Source organism: Styela clava, chromosome 11 (assembly GCF_964204865.1).
Source record: "Styela clava chromosome 11, kaStyClav1.hap1.2, whole genome shotgun sequence".
NCBI lineage: Eukaryota > Metazoa > Chordata > Ascidiacea > Stolidobranchia > Styelidae > Styela > Styela clava.
Window position 1 is genome coordinate 1,583,596 of NC_135260.1, and position 23,019 is coordinate 1,606,614.

The 23,019-nt window shown below is 36.1% G+C and overlaps 1 protein-coding gene across 3 annotated transcripts; it reads right to left on the minus strand.

The window, feature by feature from the left end:
- Positions 1-2,861: 2,861 nt before the first annotated feature.
- Positions 2,862-13,264, minus strand: LOC120347566 (uncharacterized). 3 transcript variants are annotated; one of them, XM_078117858.1, is made up of 9 exons: positions 13,106-13,264; positions 12,052-12,159; positions 11,351-11,500; positions 7,714-7,827; positions 6,568-6,744; positions 5,799-5,924; positions 5,100-5,255; positions 4,057-4,272; positions 2,862-3,340 (listed from the first exon to the last, which is right to left on the minus strand). In XM_078117858.1, exons 1-9 carry the CDS (start codon positions 13,209-13,211, stop codon positions 3,159-3,161), a joined length of 1,335 nt encoding a protein of 444 aa, XP_077973984.1. In that variant the 5' UTR covers positions 13,212-13,264; the 3' UTR covers positions 2,862-3,158. The 3 variants fall into 3 exon arrangements, with proteins under 3 accessions (XP_077973984.1, XP_077973985.1, XP_077973986.1); XM_078117859.1 differs by lacking the exon at positions 5,799-5,924; XM_078117860.1 differs by lacking the exon at positions 5,100-5,255.
- Between the last annotated feature and the right edge of the window lie 9,755 nt (positions 13,265-23,019).

A 23,019-nucleotide genomic window follows, 5' to 3' on the forward strand; every position in this document is an offset into this window, starting at 1 on the left:
CGAACAGAAAATTTCCATGTGTTTGTATATTAATATAATTATACAACGACTTAGTTACTAAAAATCAATATCAATAATATTTCAAGCAATCCTATGCCATGCAATGTGGCGCGAAATGTCTTGTCGAAAAAATCTGTCATTTGTTTTTTTACTGATTTATACATGAAATGATAAAAGTAACTTTTTTGCAATACTGGAAATAATTAAGCATTCGCAAAGATCCAGATTAACCCATGATCATGTGACCTCGTTAGTTAGAGTGGGTACTATAAAATCATTTCAGCCTGGCCTTAGTATGCTGTTGACACAAAAAAGATGCCAAACGTCAGGACAAATGTAATTAAAAAAAACATTGAGTTTATATTGTAGTATTTTTGTTAATTTTAGGTCCATATATTTAGATTAAGTCATTTTTTTAGTGTATGTATTATTCTTTCCTTATCCAAAGTAAAAATGATTTTGATGGTTGTACATAGAATTTTATGATTTTTTGTAATAAATACAGTAACTTGCAATAATAGTGGAATGCAAATATTAATATGTAATTGCATTTGAAATTGAAGAAAATAATAAAACTTAATCCAACTGTTTAGTTGCATCCTAATATATGTCACAAATTAAAACTATCTTGAAAATATCTTTCAAGTATACATTATCGAAAACTGTTTTCGGCCCTTTTTACAATTTCCAACAGGCAATGCGGCTCTCGAAAACCCATGAGTTTGACACCACTGATCTATTCTAGACGATTCAAGCATTGCTTTGGGAAATAATGTCACTTCAATTAAATTGAAAACAATCTCGCTATATCAAATACAAAATTGTTGCTATCATAAAGATAAACCAATTCAGCCACTCGGAATATATTGGCCTTCACAAAGCAATGGAGGCAAAATTGAGAGTTCATGAGCTATGAACTTTTGCTCTTTTCTTTGTCTTGAACTTTTCATACTCCACAGCCCCTATTATTTTTTTTTCAATTTTAATTACCATGTGCTGGTCATACATATCTTTAACTTGTATTTTCTGTCATGATGTATTATCTCAATGTGTCAAACTTTTAATTAGTGTGCATATTTTGCTTCCAGATGACATAAATGTATTGTCTTGTTTATTACCTCAGCTTGGAGTATTGACAAGAAAAAGGTGCCAATAAATTACGAAATTTTTTTTTAACTCTTTGTTATAATCAGAATTTATTAATAGGAATTATAAACAGCCAATAATCAATGAAAATTATATGCGGAATCCCTCAGAATAAATTTGTCTTCTAAAATCGGAGGAAGGCAAAACATATAGGTAGTTTCCATTCACACAAGTCTTTCAAGAAGACTTGTTCGAGCCAAACTAAATGAGCATCGTCAGGTGATCGGTAAGGCTGCAAGTCAAATCAGCCCTGCAACCTCCTGCATAGAAGATAATATTAATTAATGGGCTATGAGCTAAATTCCTAAATTTAGACACCAACCTATTTACGAGGCATTATGTACCAGCAATGTTACCTACGATTAACTAAATATGTAATATGTCTAATAAATTCACCTACTAAAGCAAGTTCGATAGGTGCAAACTTTGTTTTATGGAATTGTATCGCAGCACCGTTAAGAGTAGTAAAAACAGTTTTGCTGTTTTGTATGACACCCTTTTTAAATGAAATTTCAATGTTTGAGCGCAAACATTAAAATTACTAACTTTGAACTTTGTCATTATCTGCAAAATGTCCCAAACAAATCTGTACGCTATCGCGTTTGTAATCTTCTCTGCTAAAAAAAACGTCTATGATGTCCAGAATTACTCTTTACAGCTTGTCTGCCATTCCAGCTTCAGCAAAACTTCTTAGATATAGAGATTATTTTATTTCGTTACAGGCGCAAAACGGCAGGTACTACACGTAAAGAGGACGCCGAGTAGCAAAAGCGAGCGGTAAACGGTCGCGAAAGGCGACGAGAAATATGTGCATTGGAGCGTATCATGAAATACAATCTTTCGCATGTAGTCTTATGGAGTGACATCAGAGTTGTCTATCATGTTGTTTAATGTTATTGGTGTGAATATACTTGTAGACTGTAATCTGACGGTACGGTAAACCGTACTGTACTGCGAACAGACGTGTCCATATATTTGGGCGTAGCTCTCTTGTCTTATTTTGGAGAGATTGTGAACATGTTTGTTCGTGTTTAGGAATTGTTGAAGCGTGGTTTGTCAGAATGATAGCGTCCTAGCAGGATAGCAACAATGCTGTCATTTTACCTTTCATTGATCGCAATTATGAAGATGGGATTCGTATAAAGCCCAGCCAACACTCAAAATTAGTAATTATCCAGTCAGTGTAAGAAATGCAGAATGGATAGTTTCCTTAATCCCAACTGAATAATTACTAATTGTTAAAACGTGGCGTACATGTTTTTCTCAAATCTCACATTTCGCAATCCCTGAAGTTCGTTTGGAAGTCCTGCAGAAGGAATACACTTATAAAGATTATTTTACACCAATTGGTGGTTGAATTAAAGTACCACACCATTGTCCTTGTTTTTTGAGTTTCCGCACAGAACAAGGCGCAAGAGAAGCAGACCTATCAATTGAAATATAGCGGTGGGTATAGTATCTTAACAGACCGATGAACCTTCTTTATTATTATAAGTCCAGTCGTGGGTAAAGTGCTACGTTCATGGGACACTCGTTCTATTTTTTTGTATAAAAACGGGCAATAGTCTAAGGGAAATTCAACAAAAAGTTGGTAACGATTGTTTCAAGTCAAGGCATGCGTAGTACGCCATTTTGTGGCTGAACAAAAGATTTGCCAAATCATCCTGCGATGTTAATTCACGAACAGATGCGTAATAAATTCATCAAAAAGCAACTCTCGTGACAACGAATACTTCGCCAAACAATGCATTTATCAAAATATACAATATATAACACACGCTAACTTTTATCGATTTACGTGACAATATCAATGAACAACCAGGGATGTTGTATAGACTGAACTGACTAAAATTTCATTCCGTTGTTTTATTTTCATTCTCTGAGTTATTTAAATCAAGATGCTGAGTTTTTCGAATTTTTAGTGCTTTCGAGTGTCAAATTTTACATTTTGTTGCCAATTCAGTCAATTCCCATTAGTTTGTAGTTGAATTCATCTATTTCTCTAAACATCCTTATCCCACGACTTGACCACAGGATGCTGTGACATCATGTCCCTGGCGGGTGTACCACCTTGCCGTGCACCTATTGCAAGGGTGAACTCTACAAATTGCATAAGAATAATTCACGCAGCGAGCACCCTGACATACATCTGGACATCCATGAACTAGAGCTTCTCCAGGACCACATGCTGCACCTAAAATATATCAAATTATAAAATAGTATAAAACATTTTGTCAAAAGATGTTGTGCCGAGGAGATGCTTACTGAAAAAAGAAAAAAAAATGAAAATGTTATAGTTGTTTCCTACACGAAAATAGGCGCATTTTATTAAACTACTTCTGACTAAGGTTGGGGATTTCGATCTGAATAGTAAATTCCGAATCGCTGTCGAGGTAAATTCGTTACTTTTTCGTATTGAAGTCACTTTTTAGGGCAATATTATGTCTTTTTTACTGATAATCTGGGAATTAAAAATGCCGAGTATATCTGACTCTCTAGCATTTGAAACGCCGACTCTTGTGAAAATTTGCCAATTACGACTCCACAGCCTAACCTGGAGCCATTCCTTCAATTGTTTATCAAGAGCGTTCACTATTGTTATAGATTTCCCTCGCTAAATGTGTTCTTATTTCCACCAATTTGTAAGTCTATCTTTGTGAAAAAAACTCAGCGAAATGCGCGCGTGCACGGTTTTGTCAAATTCTTAATTATCGTGGTCGGGTGTGTGTATTCAATCATCAAGTTGGTGAGTTAGGGCAACAACTGGGACTAAAATGCTTGTAAATTCCCTAATTTTCATTGTTAAAACTTATCGAAAACAGCCCTGGTAACGCTGAAAATACAGTAAGGAGGAATATAACAAAAAACACAAACAAAAAGTTTCTATATAAAAAGTAATGTTATTGGTACCTGCTGGAGCAATTTGCACCACTGGCACGGCTGGTGCTGCTTGTACATATGGTACATGTGGTGCTGCTTGTACATATGGTTCATGTGGTGCTGCTTGTGCATACGGTCCTACTTGTACAATTGGTGGCCTTGGTACAGTTTGTTTGGGACGATTCGTTAAACTCATTAGGAGTGCAATTAGAGTGAGTTTTGAAATCTTTTGTGGTTGTTTCTTATCTGTAATAAAAGCAGATTTTGATTGAGTGTTTTTTTTACTTCATGGATTTAAACATAGATAATTCAATTCTGCGTAATAAAAGTCGAAGGAATGCCATTTCGGGATTTTTAATTCCCCTGCTACAACTTCAATTTCCGTATTTTGAGCGTTGGTGGGTGTGTTTTTTTTTGGCGGGAGCTTTGTACGAAAGATTCCTGATATCGAACTATACCAAGTAGCTTGTAATGTATCGCGATATCGACTGGCAAGAACAAAGTTATTACTAATAGTTAGAATACAATTACATTTTAAATAAGACTTGAACTGAAAAACATACAAAACACAGATCTAGTTTAGTCAGAATGACCAAACCCCCATCCCAGAGTTGGGTCGAGACCGCCGAGTTTCATCATTTCAAAGCACGATATCACAGCCAACAAAATCCCATAAAACAATGCAGAGTGGCTAGCAACATTGCCAAATTTTATAGGCGGTAGTCGTATTCTGACCATACGCGCAACTTTTCTCTGCATTTTTGAGGCAGAGAGAGCAATTGATAGGATGAGGAAGGACATTAAATCGTTTTCTCAATATGCAACTCTGCACTCGACAAAATTCATTTTCATGAATTGCTCAGAAAGCAATTTTGTTCGTGGCGAAGAGCTGACATTGCAGACGTGGGGCGTTGTTGACCAGACGCCCAAAAAGAAAAGAGGCTTAGCGGCGCATTTTTGCTTAGTTTTTTTTACTCTTGGCACTCTTGTATCTTCAAGAAGAAGTATTTGGCTAAACTAACTAAAGTCGCGTCTTTTCACCAACTGTTTTGGACCTGGTATCAATCGCTCACCTGAAAGTTTCACACAAGCCGTTCCACAACCTGTCGAACAGCATACTTCATCGTCTTCACAATCGGTAGCTTTCATACAAGGCGGGGTTTCAAACTCATCGCAGGTATCTTTAGAAACTTCGGGAAATGGACATTGTTTATCTATTCCGGCAAATCCTTAATGGTGAATGAGAAGGTATTAGAATTTTATAAGTCTAGAAAATCAGGAAGGCCCCTTCGTCAATCATCGTAAAAACTCGAGGGATGTTTTTTGCGCAAAACATAATGTCTCGCTATGTTCTTTTCTCTCGGGAAACCAACATTTATCAAACAACATACTATAGCGCTCAAAAAATTCGCCGCTTTTGAAGGCCAAACCTCTCATTACATTCGAAAATATTACCTGTTCTGCAATAATTTTTCAAATTAAATTTATACTTTTTATGCGGGATGTTATTCAAATATGCAAATAATTGAAATTATCTTTGTTTTCGGCTAAAAGCGGTTTTGCAATGGAATTCGAGTAATATTTGCTATCTTTTGCTAATCATTTTGATATAAAGTTGTTCCTTACTAAAGTATATCAATATATATTTTTGAAATCTAGACTTTTCGAATATAAAGAACAGTACGGATAGTGGACCACGCAGTCTGGATTGAAAAGAATAGCCCAAAATGCTAAGAAATTGATTTTGAATGCAATAAAATGTGAAAGCTTACGTGTGGCGCACATGAATCCACTGTATCCAAGTGGACATTGGCATGTGAAGCCGTCCGTAGAATCGTCGTCTATGCAGAGTTTCCTCTGATCAGTGCAGGTTTTAAGAATAACGGCGTTTTTACAGCCTGCATAAATATAAACATTTGATTCCATTTAGCACTCTTTTAGTATCAAGATGAGACGAAGATTAGGATGGAATTTAACATTACAATATCTAAATGAGCATATTGTGCACGAAGTTTAAATATTTAAATATTTATAATAAATATAACATAAATATAATAAATATTTAAACTATTGGACTAGTAGTTTAAATTTGTATTTTTCGCTATAAAAGGCTACTACTTTTATTTATTTCGTGTCCATTAATTGCATGCATTGCTTTCGTTATCAGTGTTACTTTTATTCCATTGCCAAAACTATGGCTAAAATCTGAAATATTAAATGAAAGAAATATATAATATAGACCGCTGAATTGTGTGTAATAAAAATTAAACTTATCAAATAAGGTATACCAATATGCCTTTTACAGCAAGGCTATAACTATTCGGACCATAGGCATATCGGCTTAAGTAGCGGCTAAGGTTATTTACTACATGAAAAGACTTTCTATTGGGTACAAAAACGAATAGTAGTATCTATAGCACTGACCCTTTCCTCTCCCTCCTGATAAATATGTAAATCCCACCCTAACTTCACATTGGTTTAAAAACCTAACTACAAGCAAGTACAGTATTGATCGAAGGCATTATTATGTATAGTACTGACCTATTGGAAAACATTTGAATGAACATCCATCTGATCCTAAGCAACATATGTTTCCATCCGGACAATTGAGACCTGGAACATCAATGGCACATTCATCGAATGTTTCGAATTCAGCTTGTTCGCAAAGATCGGCTGGATTATCCGGAAAAGGACATCTGTCGTCGTAGCCAACCTCTCCTAGTGTTAGAAAAATAACATTTTTTCAGGTATTTATTTTCATTGTGCAAGAATCAGTGTAGAGCAATAATCAGATATAAGAAAAAAACTAGCAAAAACGGAAACAGTGACTAATAGCGACTGAAAAAAAAAACACCTTGATGCTGAATCACCGAAGCAAACATAGAGAAGAAACAATTATATAAGAACTTAAAATGCAAAAACCATTAAAACAACAACAGATTACCAACAGAAACTAGAGAAATTAGTAGAGCCATTATTTTTTATATGCAATTTTGTGGCATATGCAGTAAAACATGGATTCGCAACACCATTTTGCTCTATTCTTAGGCGATTCACTAAAAACCGGACCTCTCCATTATGACATTTTTATAACGATTTGATTTGGCGGGGTAATTTTGCCTTTTACGACACCGACACCATTTTGTTATATTCAATTTACTGAAAACCGGACTTTTCCATTAGGATTTTTTATGTACATGGTTAAATAGCGTCTTCCAGTGATATCCTCAATGAGTGCAAACATTGGAAATTTATGCTTACTAACATTGCGTAGCCGCGCCCCTATTTTAGAATATGTCAAGTCTCGTGCCCAACCTAAAAAATAACTAGCTAACAATAAGCTACATTTGAGAACCATTGCTCATAAGAAGGGTCATATACAATATATATGTAATAATATGAAATATATAAAGTAAAATTAAATTGGCATGCTTTTTAAACATCAAATTCAACAAAGCGGACTAGGAATTAAACCGAAACCAGTCATGCTTCGTTAACGCCGATGTAACTCTAAACTGCACAAGAGCATATCAATCTCAAAATCGACATATACAAACAATAATTCGAATCCTAAGGGATTCAAAAGTCTTGCTGCACACTAACACAAATATATTTCCGTAACGTTTCGTCTGACCATGGTCAGACTTCTTCAGACATACATAGTTCAACAATAATTCGAATACTCACGTTCCATACAATCATCCCCTCTAAATCCAAATGGACAAAGACAACTATGCGGCGGTGGTGTGGTTTCGTAGCAAATTTTATTTCCCGGACAATCCGTGGTTGATGTGCAGGTTGCTAAATGTTAATAAAAATGAACTGAAAGGTCACAGCATCAATAAAATGACGTAATAAGTGGCCTGAGCTGTTATTGTGCTTAATTATTAAAACAACCAAATACGAAATACCCCAATAGTATCACAGAAAATGGTGATTTGATGACCTACAGTCTTACATAATACTTCAGTAAAAACGTCCGGAGAAAATCTTCCTATAAAACCAAATTTCAAAAAATTTGTAAAAACAAACATTGTACAAAATAAAATATATACTTCGTAAATGTAGATTATAAGGTGCTCCCGTAGTAAGTTCCCCAAGATGGCGCACAACTTGAACATAGTATGTTTACCAGGTTATGGTTATGAGGTTGTGCGTCATCTTGGTGCACATACTACGGGAGCGCCATGTGTACCAGGTTAGGGTTAGGCCATAATTTTAATCCAATTTTCCGTATTTTAGTTCTGTTACGAGTTCGGGTACTGGCTAAGTGACTCCCGTATTATTTGTACCTAAAATTATTGCTTAATTAATAACCCTAATCTGATACACATACTACGTTCCGTGTCCGCCATGTTGGTACACATACTTCAGGAGTACCTAATATTGTCATAACAGTTTGATGTAAATAATATAAATAAAAATAACTTATAAGTTTTCATCTCGTTTAGTTTAATGGCAGACACATTTTCAGAATTTTACATCATTAGCAAATTATTCAGAGCACTCCTGAAGTATGCGCACAACCTGAACCCTAATCTGGTACACAAGCTGAGTTCAGGTTGTGCGCCATCTTGGTGCGCATACTTCAGGAAGTCGTTATTCAGTATTTAATTTATGTATTCTAGTAAATGAATCCATTTCGCCCATTCCTAAAATCGAGTCTAAAACATACAATACTTGGCCAAGTAATATTCCACAGTGTAAAACATTGTGATTTGGTTTTCATCTTTGCAAAACAAAGGCGAGCGCATTCGAAGTCAATTAACGCTCATTAGAATAAGAAAGGCAAAAATGTTCGCACTCGTTTATAGCGAGCGTTTTTTTTCCACATATTTGGTTTTTATCCTTGCAAAGCAATTGGAAGACAATTTTTCGATAAGATGATTCATTAAAAATAAAAAACTATTTACACTGTTTCAAACATAATATCGTCGTTCGTGACCATCGTGAGAACTTGTTACATTTGCTCGGGGCGTTTATAATTAACTCTCTTAACGTAAAGTTTGCGATGTCACCGACTTCTCCTAGCTCGATCAAATAAATTTGCTTCGCGTCATTCGAATGTTCCGATCTATTTTTTACCCATAATTACCGCCATTAAGCAGTAATTAAAACACCAGATCGCACATCCGTGAATTTGAAACTTTAATAACGATGCGTTGCAAGTTAAGTCAACTTAACCAACCAGTAAGGAATATCACAAGCACAAATTTCGGAAAGTGATAATTTACACATGTTTACTGGGGAAGGGGAGCCGCAGGAATCAATGCTGGTTATCGAGCAGCGACACCCGAGTCGAAACGCATGACCGATATATTTCGTAAACGGCACAGTTTGACAATGCGTATATTCCGATAAAAATTGAGTGGTTGATAAAAATTATGTGGCGATATATATCTCACATTGGATCGTATGAAGATATTCCCCACTCCAAAGCGATCATATTAAGATACACCCTCTCCCTTGGCTACCTATTACCAAGGTTACCTCATCCCAGGTAGGTTTGGGAGTCCCCGTCACGCTCAATCGTATAAAGCCCTCTTTGATGGTAGGTTGGTTTTTATGGTAGGTTTGATGGGGGCATATTTATAAGATCCAGTTCATTTACTGGTGAGTATACAATTTTCGAAAATGAAACATTTTAAATGTGATGTTATCAGACATGATTTCAATTACAGTTGGAAAACAGCAGGTATTCATAGACCTTCAATATTATACACTTTCACCATTCGCCATATCCTGTTATTATCAAAGATTGGAGAAGACAGCTGCGTCGTGTTTATTTGAATATGTAATTTCATTTTCATCAGATTATTGTGTCGGTACTACTTGTTACCGACCATCGTTACATTTACAAGACCTATTAGTAATGAATTATTTCCTGTAAACACCAATTGTAATTTTGAAGTTACTCAGTCAGTATTTTTTTAACTTTGCAAACCAAATGCTATTTTTTTGGACAAGGTTTCGAAAGAGAGTCGCAATGTTTACTGAGTACAAGTATATTATAGTAAGATATTTTCGTCTTTAAAAAATTCATGGAAAAGCGGTGTATAGGAAGCTATGAACTACTCAATTCCATTTATTCATCTTCAGAATTCGATCGAAAGTTGAAACGCGGATTTTCTTGGTCTAGTTTACCGCCTCGGTGGAGTCCGTCAAACTTATCGCCCTAGTTTCTTCCCATTCCCTTTCGCAAATAGTAATAAGTCGTGCAATAGCAATTTGGTACCAAAAAATATATATTTACTCAGGGCACTTATAACTATTTCCCTTCGAATTTTGCGATGTCAAGAACTCTGCCAAACGTAATTTACCAGTAAATAACTTGCAACGTTGGCGTTCAATATAGCATAGGTGAAATAAAAAATCCGATAGTTCAAAATGCGATGTATAAAGCAATACTTCGCAATATTATAAACGTTAATTAGCCGGGGATCGTTGTTTTATGATAGACTCTGAAGCCTCTGCGCTTACTTCTTCAAGGCTTGACCGACATTTATGCTGAGCTAACGGATCAGTTTAGTCAAATTTGGTTTCCTGACCAAAAAAAAAGTATTTTACATGTAAATTCAAATGTTACTTATGTGAACTATTAAATTGACATCTAGTGAGACGTTCACGATTGTTAGTTAAATACTGATCAGTTTGTACGTCCTATTATCAATTGTTGAATAAAATCCAATGTCATTTAATAAATCATTACCATGCAATTATGATAATCAACTATAGATTGTCGTTGTTTACAAAGTAAGCTATATACATTTGGACGAAAAAGCGTGAGCTGAGTGTCAAAGTTTACGTCTACGTCATAGACTCTAAGATAAGTTCATCCATTCACCCCTTTATCATTTCTAACCCCAAAGAGTCTTTGTTCATAGTTATGTCGTGTTATCACAGTCTCTGCAAAAACGTTATTACGCTTCTTATTAGGTGTTTGACACCATCGCTACTAACACCTGCAATTAATCATCGATACACAACGAAACGCCGTGTTTAGGGAGTATGAAAGCTCATTTCCACAGTCTAGAAAGTCCATTACAACTCGAGTGAGATGTGGATGGGTGCACTTGAGGATTTGGCTTTCGTGATCTTCCTTGTAACACACTATTTTAAATTGGATTTTTCCCCTCCATGTACTTTAATCTTAGACATCCTCATAGGTGACGCTGCTCGATATCATTCACTGGTTTATCGCGATCTCCCTTCACATGAAACTCACTGAAATGCATTTTTTTTTGGTCTGTGTGTACAATGTCTACTTTCGGCATACGTAAAAATAAACTACTGACTGACATTGTTATGTTAGGACAATGCTTACGTGAAGGAAGAGATAGGCAAGATAAAATGCATCCATTTGAACAGCATATACTGCCCGAATCACAATTTCCACATAGGTCAATGGCTTCACCGCAAAATTCCGGTATTCGTTTTGGTACTGCACATGTTTCGTCAATGTAATCGGTGTTGGCTGAAAGTTGTAATTAGAAGAAAAAATGAGTTTCGATCGATTTAAATACCCGTGTTTGTACGATTTTTATACACGGGTTGATATGCATTCTGCAGCGAATCATAATTTTTCAAAACTAATTGTAGGTTTCTTTCTAAAGCTAGGTCATGAGACGATCAAAACGTTTCTATAGAATTGCAGGTTTAAATTTAATAGTAATTCAAAACTGTAAAAGTTCATGAAATTATTAAGATTCGTGTCGCTTAGAAAATATACCCCGGTTATTTTTATTGATAGATGAATGACATTATTGACCTAATTGGGAAATTATTTACAAATTCTAAATAAAAAAGAATAATTTTACGATAATCTTTATTTTTCCAGTTTACTCAATTTGATTTACATCATTAAAAAAATTGCAAAACACGTTTCGAATTGCAAAGCATTATTATTCCAAACTGCAACTTCACAAAGCAATGCCCCCGTTTTCAGGACGCCGTGATTGTTCATACTTCTAAAGTTATATGCCTTGAGATAATTAGGTATCTACCATATTTTCAAATTTAACTTACGTTCATCGCAGTTGACACCTTTAAATCCAGCTGGACAATAGCACGCGTTATTATCCAATGCAAAGCAAGTTTCCTTTGCAGCCCCGCATTTCGTGTTGCAATTAGCTCCTGAATATAGAAATACGGTTGTTTCATTCGAATGGACAAAATGATTCCAACGATAATTGTAAGATGATGGCCAGTACATTGCTCTTGGCGTTAGGTGGGATAGAATTACATTTCGTTTTGGAATTCTTATTTTAAATACTCAATATTTTCTCGGTAGCTTAACCACCAAAGAGACAGACAGACAGCAATTTTCTCAACAAAAGAAAAGATTAATAGTCAAAAATTAGCTCGCATAGACCTGAGTTACAAAATCTCCAGTTCGCAGAAGTGGCTTTTTTTATTGAAACAAAAAAATAATTTCAAACTATTCTTAAATATGGAACTTATCAAATGTAATCAATATTATTTTTAGATTGAAAAGAAACCTCAAACACAGTCAAACAGGCGAAATTCTTCGACGCTCTTTAACAGTGGTTCTCAAACTTTTTGGACCGCGCCCATTTTATAGAATTTGTCAAGTATCGCGCCCCCCTCGAAAAAAAAGCTAGCTGATAATGAGCTACATTTAATAGATAGTAGGGAGAAAAAAGGTATGTTTTATTCAAAAAATACGTGGCTGGAACGTAAATAATGAAATAAATGAAAAGTTTTAAAAACAGGCAAAATTGCCTCTTGTTGGGCGCGACCCACCGTTTGAAAACCACTGCTCCGAAAAAAAACTATCAACATAACTGCTTTGTCCACAAGAAATTTGTTGAGATTGCGTTTAAATTTAGTTTTGGCACGAGCTTATCGTTTACCATTATGCTTTAATAACATTGTAGTTTGTAAATACTGTTCATAAAACGTAACTTTTTACGTCGCACTTACATGGCCCGACAGTCTTGGTGAACGAAATTTGTGGCCCCGGGTCCAAAAAACTTGCCTACCCCTGCATTCGACCAAAAAAACACTAAAAAAATAAGATTGCTAACTAAATAAGAAAATTGTCAGTGAGAGCACTAACCCGAGCCAGTTAATATTATTCCATTGATAGCAACAGCAAACGAGAATAAAAATGCAATCCGGAAATATTCATCCATCTTGGTAGATTTTGTCGCAGCTGCACTCATCTCACTGACATTATGAATTGCGTGAACCCTAATTTGAATTGAATCATGCAAAATAAATTTGCCTTCGGGACGATGCGACGAAACAATTTTCTCCACCAGTATGTCACGATTAATAACGAGAGCTATCGATGAATACGTTGTCAGAACACTTAATTAGTTCGTGTATGAGCTTGCGGGTATGAAGAAATTATTATAGAATTGTATCTATTCCGACCATCTACCACAAGCAATATTGGGAAACGATGAAAATAGCAACTAAAGTTCAAAATTTGAACAAAAATAAAATATCGCCTGACGAAAAGTAGTCATCGAAATTCCATCTCACACAGGAAAATAAAACGGATTGAACAATACTGGACATCAGAAACGAAATTTGCATGTTTTATTGTGCACAAAATTCTGATCGAACCGCCGTCGGGTGCGGACGTGAAATATCGACGGTGGAATACTGGAGTAAGAAATATTTGGACAAAACTTGGAAAGCCGGACGAATATGAACCCTACTGAGAAGATACATACAGACCTAAATCAAAGCGATGCTGTTGGATACAGCACCGATACGATAAGGACCAGTTCCCATCAGATCATTCTGGCCTGCGTGGAGTTTATCATGGAAAACTGGTCGAAGCTGGAGATAACATGAACAGCCAAACGTCAAATGTAACGGATATTTGATGATGGATTCCATAAAAAAGACTACTTACACTTACACAAAGCGCATGAGATATGATTAAAACTGAAGTTGGAATGCCAGGGCGTGGAATGCTCTTGTCATATTTTACTTGGTTTGTTGTTGTTTTCTTTGTGGTGTTTTTGTTATTGTTGTTTGTCGACCAGTGGACTATTAGTTGAGTGCGTTCGTAATCAAATTAATTTTATTCTACAATTCTCGTTATTTCCTTGTACAGATATAGTAGAAATTCCATTTCATGTTAAAACTCCCCATCCACACCCAAGTATTTACGCCAGAATTATCTTTCGTGTTATTTTTTTTAATTTACTTCAATGTGTTGTTTACTGTTTGGGGCACCAGCACGTCTTAAATATTTTCTAGATTTTGCCCACTTTCCTGATTTTCCGTACATTGGTTTGTTTTGTCATGTATTGTTTTTGTTGTATTGAAAAATCGAAATAAACACTTACTTATTAAATCAAATGGCTTTGCGATTAATCCAAATCAAATTTTACTTTGCACGATACCTGGTTTTTGAAAATACGAAGTTATAACGCAAAACAATGCGTTTTGTTATATTTATTTTGAGCTCCCAATAAAATACATATATCTTGGATTTCGAGTCGCCAATGAATCCGTTCCTATCGCCCAAGTGCACCTGGTATTTTTGTCGACGATAAATTAAAAAAGTCGCACACGTGTATGTATAACGATGATAACTGGAAATTAAAATTTGGCTGCAGAAATGAATTTGTCTCAAGTTGCTATTTAAGGGGTTTTACTCGCAGAAGCAATCGATTTCTGTAAAAGGCACAAGACATTCAAACAATATATAACGATGTCATATCATTCCGATAACCTACATCCCCATTAGACATCGACCAAAGTGACTACAACACAAGTGAGGGCATGCATTGGTAACGTTATAAGCGCTTGTGTGACGTCACACCCGCCATTTTGGGTCCAAAGTTATATCGCTGGATATGATCTCTAAGTGATGTGCAGAGCGTAGGACTAAACTTGCCTAGCACTTCTGATAATTCCCCTACGCATGTCACATCCCGTGATTATGCGCAGGAAAATTACTCAACCTTACAACGGTTTAGGATGGTTTTCACAACCACTGGTCGTTTACGACTTCCTTCACCATCAAGTCCATGCGCCTGGAAATTATGACCGATCAACAAATCTCATATCCGACATTAACTGGTAAATATGAAACCCCAGTTAAATAGCGATCGCATGGCCCCTGATATTGCGCTTCGTCAGCATGTACGAAGTTGAAATTATCCAACTTCACTCGTTAAATCAACACCCAACAGGACCAAAAACATTAAATGAAGAGCATTAAATTTTATTATAAAAATTCCTGATGTAAGTATCAATACTTGCACACAGAGTACACTACAAAAACTTGCAACTATTTGTACGTGTCATTATATTAAAATCTGCTTATCGAAAAATTTCAACCGGGTGTACATTGAAAAAATATAATAAAAAAATATACTCCACGCATGGAATGGAGGATACGACATATAACAAGGTTACACTAAAATCTAATAATATCGAGTGTATGAAATAATATACTATCAACACTACTTGAGCTCTTGCTGCAGATTTACTAGCATACTGTTTTTCAATAATTTTATTTGTCCCTCTTTTGTGTGAATATTTAGCCCCATAGTGACAAAACTTTCCAAATTTCAAAGGGCGGCATTGTGGCTAAATAGGAAATCGGCATTTACGATTTCATTTTTGGATTGGTTGCACAAATAATTTTCAAATTTTTATTGTCATGTAAGACCGAAATAGAGGTAGTATCGATTGTGGGCATTCATCGGGATTGACACTTTCTATAGAAACAAACGCATCTCCACGGCCTTGCAGATGAAAGTCTGAAATCAAGATGTCCAAAACTCAACAGATAAATATATTACAAGTTTGTTATATTCGATATAGTAAATTCTTTCTTTTAAGAACATTTTGAAATTTTCGATTGGGACCTAAATTTGACATCAACCAAGCAGGGCAAAGCATGTGGTCATCAAATACAATCCCATTTAAAAACGATGACCATAAGAAGACTTAGACGACGGTAAAACGTCGTCAAATTACACCACATTGAAAAAGCAATGCCATTTAGCTGGATCAAATGAAAAGCAATTTTTGTAAAACCAGGCTCAGGCCCATTCAGTACCATCTTCTTATGACACTTGGGTATGAAAGGGCTAGAACTGTGCATACATATTGATATGCTTTATTTGAAAAAAAAGCTATTACCGAAATATGTGAACCAAGATAGCGAACACCGGAACATAGTAAGTGTACCAGGTTAGGATTAGGCTTTATTTTTATTCCAATTTACCTTATTTTAATTGTACTACGAGTTAGGGGACAGGCCAAGTGATTCACGTAGTATTTGTACAGGAAATTATGGTATAACCCCAACTACTACTGTCCGCCATCTTGGTTCACATACTTTTGGAGTACCGAAAAAAACTAAAACAAAGCTTTAATAGATTTTATAGATGATTTCTCGTGACAACACACAAGTCAATTTTTACTGATTTTGAATGCTGTAAGAAAAAGGTTATTCTTTTGATTGGTAGGTGAATCTGCGAGTATGGGCGGTCTTGAAACACATTGTCCAACTTGCTTTTCCGCTTCTGCTTTACCATTGTATGTAGATTTCTTATTGCCATCGACCTGCAAGCATATTTAGATCAGGGCTACTCCAACTGGCGAATCGCGGTCCGAATACGGACCTTTCGAGTATTTGCCCCACTTTTAACGTTTCATTTTATAAAATTATTTGCATTGTTTTGAATATGTATGAAAGGAACTATAACACCATAATCAACAATCTTGATTAGCTAATAATCACTAGCCGACCGAGGAAGTGCGCGTTTAAGGATGCCGAAATATAATTTCTGGAAACACCGGACCCAAATAATTTTGAAGTTTCGTATGCGGACCTTCGGTAAAAATAGTTGAGTCGCCCTGATTTAGATGATAAGCATTATAAGGGTTGAATAAAACCAATCTCGCTCATCACATAAGCAAGACTATTTATTATACAGATGATTTTATACTGCAATAACAATTGGTATAAATGACACTTAACCGAACCCACAAAAGGTATACTTCCCAACTGTAATAAATTTCAAGTTTGGAACCACAAATAGGGTTGCCAACTTTGTGTTAAACCATTCCGGAACACCTTAATGTCCAGAATTTTAAAATTGATGCAAGAGAAGTTTGTGAAACACAAAATACGTCAGAGGAACAGTGTGCACTGCGCGTCAATAAATATGCGCGCTTTAAATAATTTTATCATAATCAGAGAAACTTGTGAAATATTGACTCTTTGAGGCATAAATGCAAAAAACCTAAACATGGAAAATGTATAATTTGTGCCAAGCTTATTTAATTACTTAACAAAAAACACAAAAAATCATGAGGTCTTTAGGCATTTAAATTTGTATTTTTCTTGTGATTTTGCCGCTATACGTAGATCTTTGTTAGTTTCCCCAAGTGAATTTTGATTTTAATTTCCTGCCATAAGTTTGTTAAAATGTGCAATTCTTACGAAAATATATTAATCAATGAACTCTCGTTAAGACAAAAGGCTGTCGGCAAGGCGTCCTAATGTAGAAGGCTATGCAAGCCTGAAAAACTGGTTGAATAATGAAAATCTGTCCTTAAAAAAGCCTAACACTAGCAGTGTATTATAAACCAAAAACATAAAGTATTGTTACACACCGTAACTTTAACGACCTTATTTTTTTTTTCAAATTTCACTGGATTAGGTGTTTTAAAGCTTTGTCTAACTTACTGTACTAATTAAAAAAATTAACATTTGAAAGGCCCCCTAGTGCTAGTTTTTCTAGGTATATCTCCCCCCCCCCTCTTTCGCTTTGTGGTCTTTAGGGGAACCTGCACACTTTCACAACTTTTTCATATGAAAGATATTAATAAGTACTAAATATCAATTTGAGTTTATACAAACTAATAAAATCTAATCCTGTCTTCGCCCTTACTTGCCTTTTACGGCATACAGCTACAGAACCGTTTTAAAACTACCTGCGTTTTTTCAATTGATATACCAAGTTCAATGATCCTCTCAAATTAAGGTGACTGCTGTATATAATATTATCATCCATTTTGAAATTGTTCAGTCTATTTTAGTGGTATGTCATCGAGAGGTCACAGTTGACGAAACAAGTCTCATCCACGAGTTTCATCTCACTTCTATTTGAATGACCCATACAGATGTAACCATTTTTATTGAAAAAAAAATATTTGCGTGAATAACATCCGTTCCGTTGAATTACATTCCGAGACAACCGTAGCCCAGCCCGGGACACGGGACGCTAGACGTTAAATCCGGGACTGTCCCGGCCATTCCGGGACGGTTGGTAGCCCTAACCACAAACTCCTCTACCTTTATACTACAGTTTTTATAGTAACATCCTTTCATCACTCTCAGACTCCGGGTACAAGTTATCATATTTCTGCATTCATACTCATTGAGCATTTAGGATTCACACACTGCACTCCATAACGTACATTTACCAAGCACTGTGACATGAGATTGAGATCAGTAGCTATACCTGTCTACACGTTGGGTAGCTGCCTGTGGGACATGTCAGTCTGTAGACTACACGAACTGACAAAACAAAACTGACAGGCAATAAACCAATAACACTGATATTGATACGAACCAATACGGTACTGCTAGGCGATTTCTCTTACTTATGAATGTCCATGGATATATCGCTCACTTCCATCATTATCTCTTTCGCTACAAGCATACACGAAGAACAGGTACCGGTAACAGACCACAAAACGAGAAAGACGATCGTTCCATATATAAGTTAAACTATTTCCAGTTCAGTGTCCAGGATGTTATACACTTTCGCAGCTTTAACGATACTGCACGGAACCAGTATTGTTTCATTAATAACAAATAGCATGAGAAAAATACTAAACTCACCCGAGTAAAATTCAAAACATTCCAAATCTCCAGACAAAATGACGAACGAAACCCGATCTGTAGACTGACGAAGCTCAAACAAGCCGAGCCTGTTTGCGGACCGGCGTTTTGCTGGACACAGAATGGCGGCCGATTTGCATCATTGCACACGGTGTCTCCACTTGTGTTATAGTCACTTTGACATCGGCTACAGTCAGATCAAAGTGACTATATAAACCAAGTGAGGACATGCATTGGTAACGTTATAAACGCTCGTGTGACGTCACACCAGCCATTTTGTGTCCAGAGTTCTATCTCTGTATGATCCTAACTAAGTGATTTAAACCTGCGATCGTTGAACAGCTGATAAAAAAAGGGTGCTCAATAATTTGGATCAAACTTTCGCAGCGGCAAAACGAATGAACATTCTTCTGAAAATTTAATTATCCACAGATGTTTCTCAGATGACTTGGCTCGGCGGTATGGTCAGCATATACGAAGTTAAGGTTGAAGTCATCCAACTTCACTCGATAAATCAACAACCCAATAAGACCAAAATATTAAACAAAAAGATACACATTTTATTATTATATTTTTATAAAATTCCTGGTGTAAGTACGCTACTTGCACAGAACCTATTTTGACAAACTGACAGAACTACAATACAAATTATACTACAGAAACTTACACTATTTTTGCGATACATATCATGATATTAAAATTAGCGTATCGCAAATTTTCAACAAGGTGTACATTGCCAAAATAATAACCAAAAAATATACTACATGCATGGAATGAAGAATAACGGCGTATATCAAGTTTACAAGAACATATAATAATCTGGAGTGTATAAAATAATATATTATCTATTTGACTGGAGCTCTTGCCGCAGGTCTACTAGCATACCGTTTTTCGATAATTTTATTTGTCTCCTCTTTTGCGTGAATATTTAACCTTTAATTGAGAAAATGATTCAAAATTTTAAAAGCGATATTGTGGCAAGATGGGAAATTATATTTCAAGCAACTTTATCTGTCAGAAAAGTAACAGGCGAACATATATTATGAAAGGCATCAATATAAACTATATTTCGCGCAGAAAAATATATAGTTCATATTTCGCGCAAAAATACGATTGCTTTTTTGGATGGATGGCATAAATATTGGGTAAAACTATCAATTTTTAAATAGTTATCAGATGTTTAAGACCTAAAAAGAGTTAGTAACGATTGTGGGCATTCATCCGGATTGACACTTTCCATAGGAACAAACAAACAATTTAAACCCCGTGTCTTTATAGGGTTCCCCCGGAAACATCAAGGCTAATTTTCCACTGTTGGATATCGATTAACTTATTTCGGCTCGGCTTCTCTCGACGCCGATGCCGGCGACGCAGCACTCTTTCGCCCGCCGCCGAGGGAGTGTACGCCCCATACCGCCACGCACCGCATGCCGCTCTTGGCTCACTCGAGTTATCTGTCTTTCGCTCTCACGGGCCTTACCTAGGATAAGTTTTATCAACGAGAACGTAGAAGACATGATGGCGTCGCTAGATCACCTAGTAAATATTTTACAATTGTCGACGCAAAAGAATCGAAATATCCAGCCAATAATAAGTTGATAAGAGCTGCAACACCAGTCGCGGCGGCTGGTTTTCAAATTTTGTACCTTATAATTTACATGCTTCGATGAAATTCATTAGGCCGCACAATGTGCTAGCCATGGGATCGTTTACATTCTATAATTTTTGGAGAAACTGTTGCAACAGCTCGTTAAATTAGGAAACATTTTTCCGAGAAAATTCATTTCATCAGTTTCTGAAATGATTAATGTAAAACGCAGGCTTTAAACTTTCGGCATGGTGTGAACAGGTATCATAATACCAGTTCAAATAGTACCTGATTTAAACGTATGCATTGGGATTAGGTAAAGGACGTTTCACTTGCGAAGAAAAGCGATATGTGTTTTTCATACGGAACGTTGCTGCGTTGCGACGTAATTGAGTAACGAAGTAATTAGGAAACGTTGTTGTTTAACTCAACTTGGCGCAGTGGACATTTCAAGAATTGGAGAACATTGAATGAAATACCTTATACAATTTTACTGGTGCACGACAAATTATATGTAATGTCGAAAGCTATTCTTAACCTATGCAAATGTGTCGATGTCATATTAGGTTAAAACAAGCAAATCGAAGTTTTTGTTATTTAATTCGAAAGCTTTTCAAAAAAAAATTTCACGCTTTTCAATTTTGCCGATTTTTGTATGATAATCGCGACATTTTATCTCCATCTCCCAATTATAATTATTCTTCTAGATTGTCTTTCAAACAATATAAAACTTATCTGCATATAATATAAGGTTCGTGAGATATGAGGTTTCAAAGTTGCATAACTCACACGGGATGATAACATAACTATCGCAACTTTCACGAAACCGCACGATACCAGTATGAATCCACAAGGTAAATAGTAAAAGAAAAATAATGAAATTACCGAATAAAATGCAAAACAGTAAAAAATCTTCAAACAAATTGACGAACGAGACCTTCTGACGAAGCTAAAACAAACCGACGCTGCCGCGTTCCCCCGATTCGCTGGACACAAAATGACGTCCGATATGCATCATTGCACTCGGTGTCTCCACTTGGTTTATAGTCACTTTGAGTCTGATAGCTGAGGGGTACACGCGCCACAATATCGCGTTGAGAGAATACCATGACATCACTCGAGCTTATCGAGAGAACTGTGAACCTATCACGAAATCTAAAAGGTGATAAAACATGGCAATATTGCATTATCGCTGTCGTCACCGTTACCCCGACCTGTCGTGTCTGAAGTCGTTTTCTTCCATTAACTACAGCAGGGTTGTCCAAGGTTGACGGCCTCGCGGGCCACACTATTATTCTTGATGTGTTCGCGGGCAACAATAGTGTCAAGAATAGATTAAACAGTACAATACGAAACAAACACTTTCATTGTCCAAACACATTGATCATTATTTGTCATTTATCAAGCTAAAACCACCAAAAAACTCGCTACAACGTACAAAAAATCTTACTATATCCACATTTAGTGTAAGATTTCGAACTCATCATAACGGAGAAAGTGCCATAAAGAGATTTTACGGCATTTTAGATTGTCACCGACACAACTTGCAGACATATTGAGCAAGTATTGTGGTATTTTCCTCCCCATGTCCAGTTAAAAATCTGGTTGAATTAGTCAGCTTTCTTTTCAAACTCATGTTTACAAAATAACTTATAAATAACTGCGGATTGATTGAATACCGAATTTCACCAAATTTGAGATACAGGAGGGTAATACCTAATTTTCAGACATATAGGCAGCATTTTTTGTGATACTGTTCAGGCTGGTTGAAAAAAAAACGAGCAAGAAATATGTTGTTCGGTCATAACATTATTATTTAGTTATCAGGCATAGCCAACCTAGGCCAAAAAGATAGAAAACCTGTTAACAATTTAGACTAGTCAAGCACATTATTCAACTTCGCTAGTTGCCTCAGCTAGCCATAACACTAGTCAATTTAATAACATTAGTGATGTAACAATATGTCAAAAGATTTTTCTGGTTATTTTTATGACGAAACAACACCAAATGCGAATTTTGTTTACCCTCCCGCAATGGCGACGCGTGCCGCAGATAATTAAGCCGCGGGCCCGGGTTTGGACAACCCTGAACTAGAGTGACACCAGAATATCGGGTTGCTTAATATGTCTCAAAGTCCGGTTTTTGTTACTATTTCATGTTTGACTTTTTTTCTCGGTATGATTACTCACTCCCTCAAAAGTGACACTGCTCATTAAATGACATCATTAACATCACTCAATGACATCATTAAGATAAAATCCATAAATCCCATCTCCATCTCAGAATTGAAGCTCAAAAATGGAACCACTGTGACTGAACCAGTCCTGATTGCTAGTGAATTCAATAAATTCTTTTCCACGGTAGGGAAGAAACTTGCCGATGATCTCTCACAAAGCTCAGTCTCAATTACCGACTTCTTGGGCACTCCCTTGCAAAATTCATTTTTTCTTGAACCTACGTCACCTTCAGAGTTCTTCCAAATTATAGCGAAACTGAAAAAGGGAAAAGCTGTTGGACCTGATGGTATTCCGTCCCATATTCTTAAATCTGT

Bases quoted from the DNA above. Each gene is read 5' to 3' on its own strand.
- LOC120347566 (XM_078117858.1), bottom strand. From the start codon at position 13,211: ATGAGTGCAGCTGCGACAAAATCTACCAAGATGGATGAATATTTCCGG. The intron at 11,501-12,051 runs GTAAGTTAAATT...TACAACTTTCAG, and splicing joins AGGTGTCAACTGCGATGAAC to CCAACACCGATTACATTGAC. The intron at 3,341-4,056 runs GTACCAATAACA...GATATATTTTAG, and splicing joins GGTGCAAATTGCTCCAGCAG to GTGCAGCATGTGGTCCTGGA.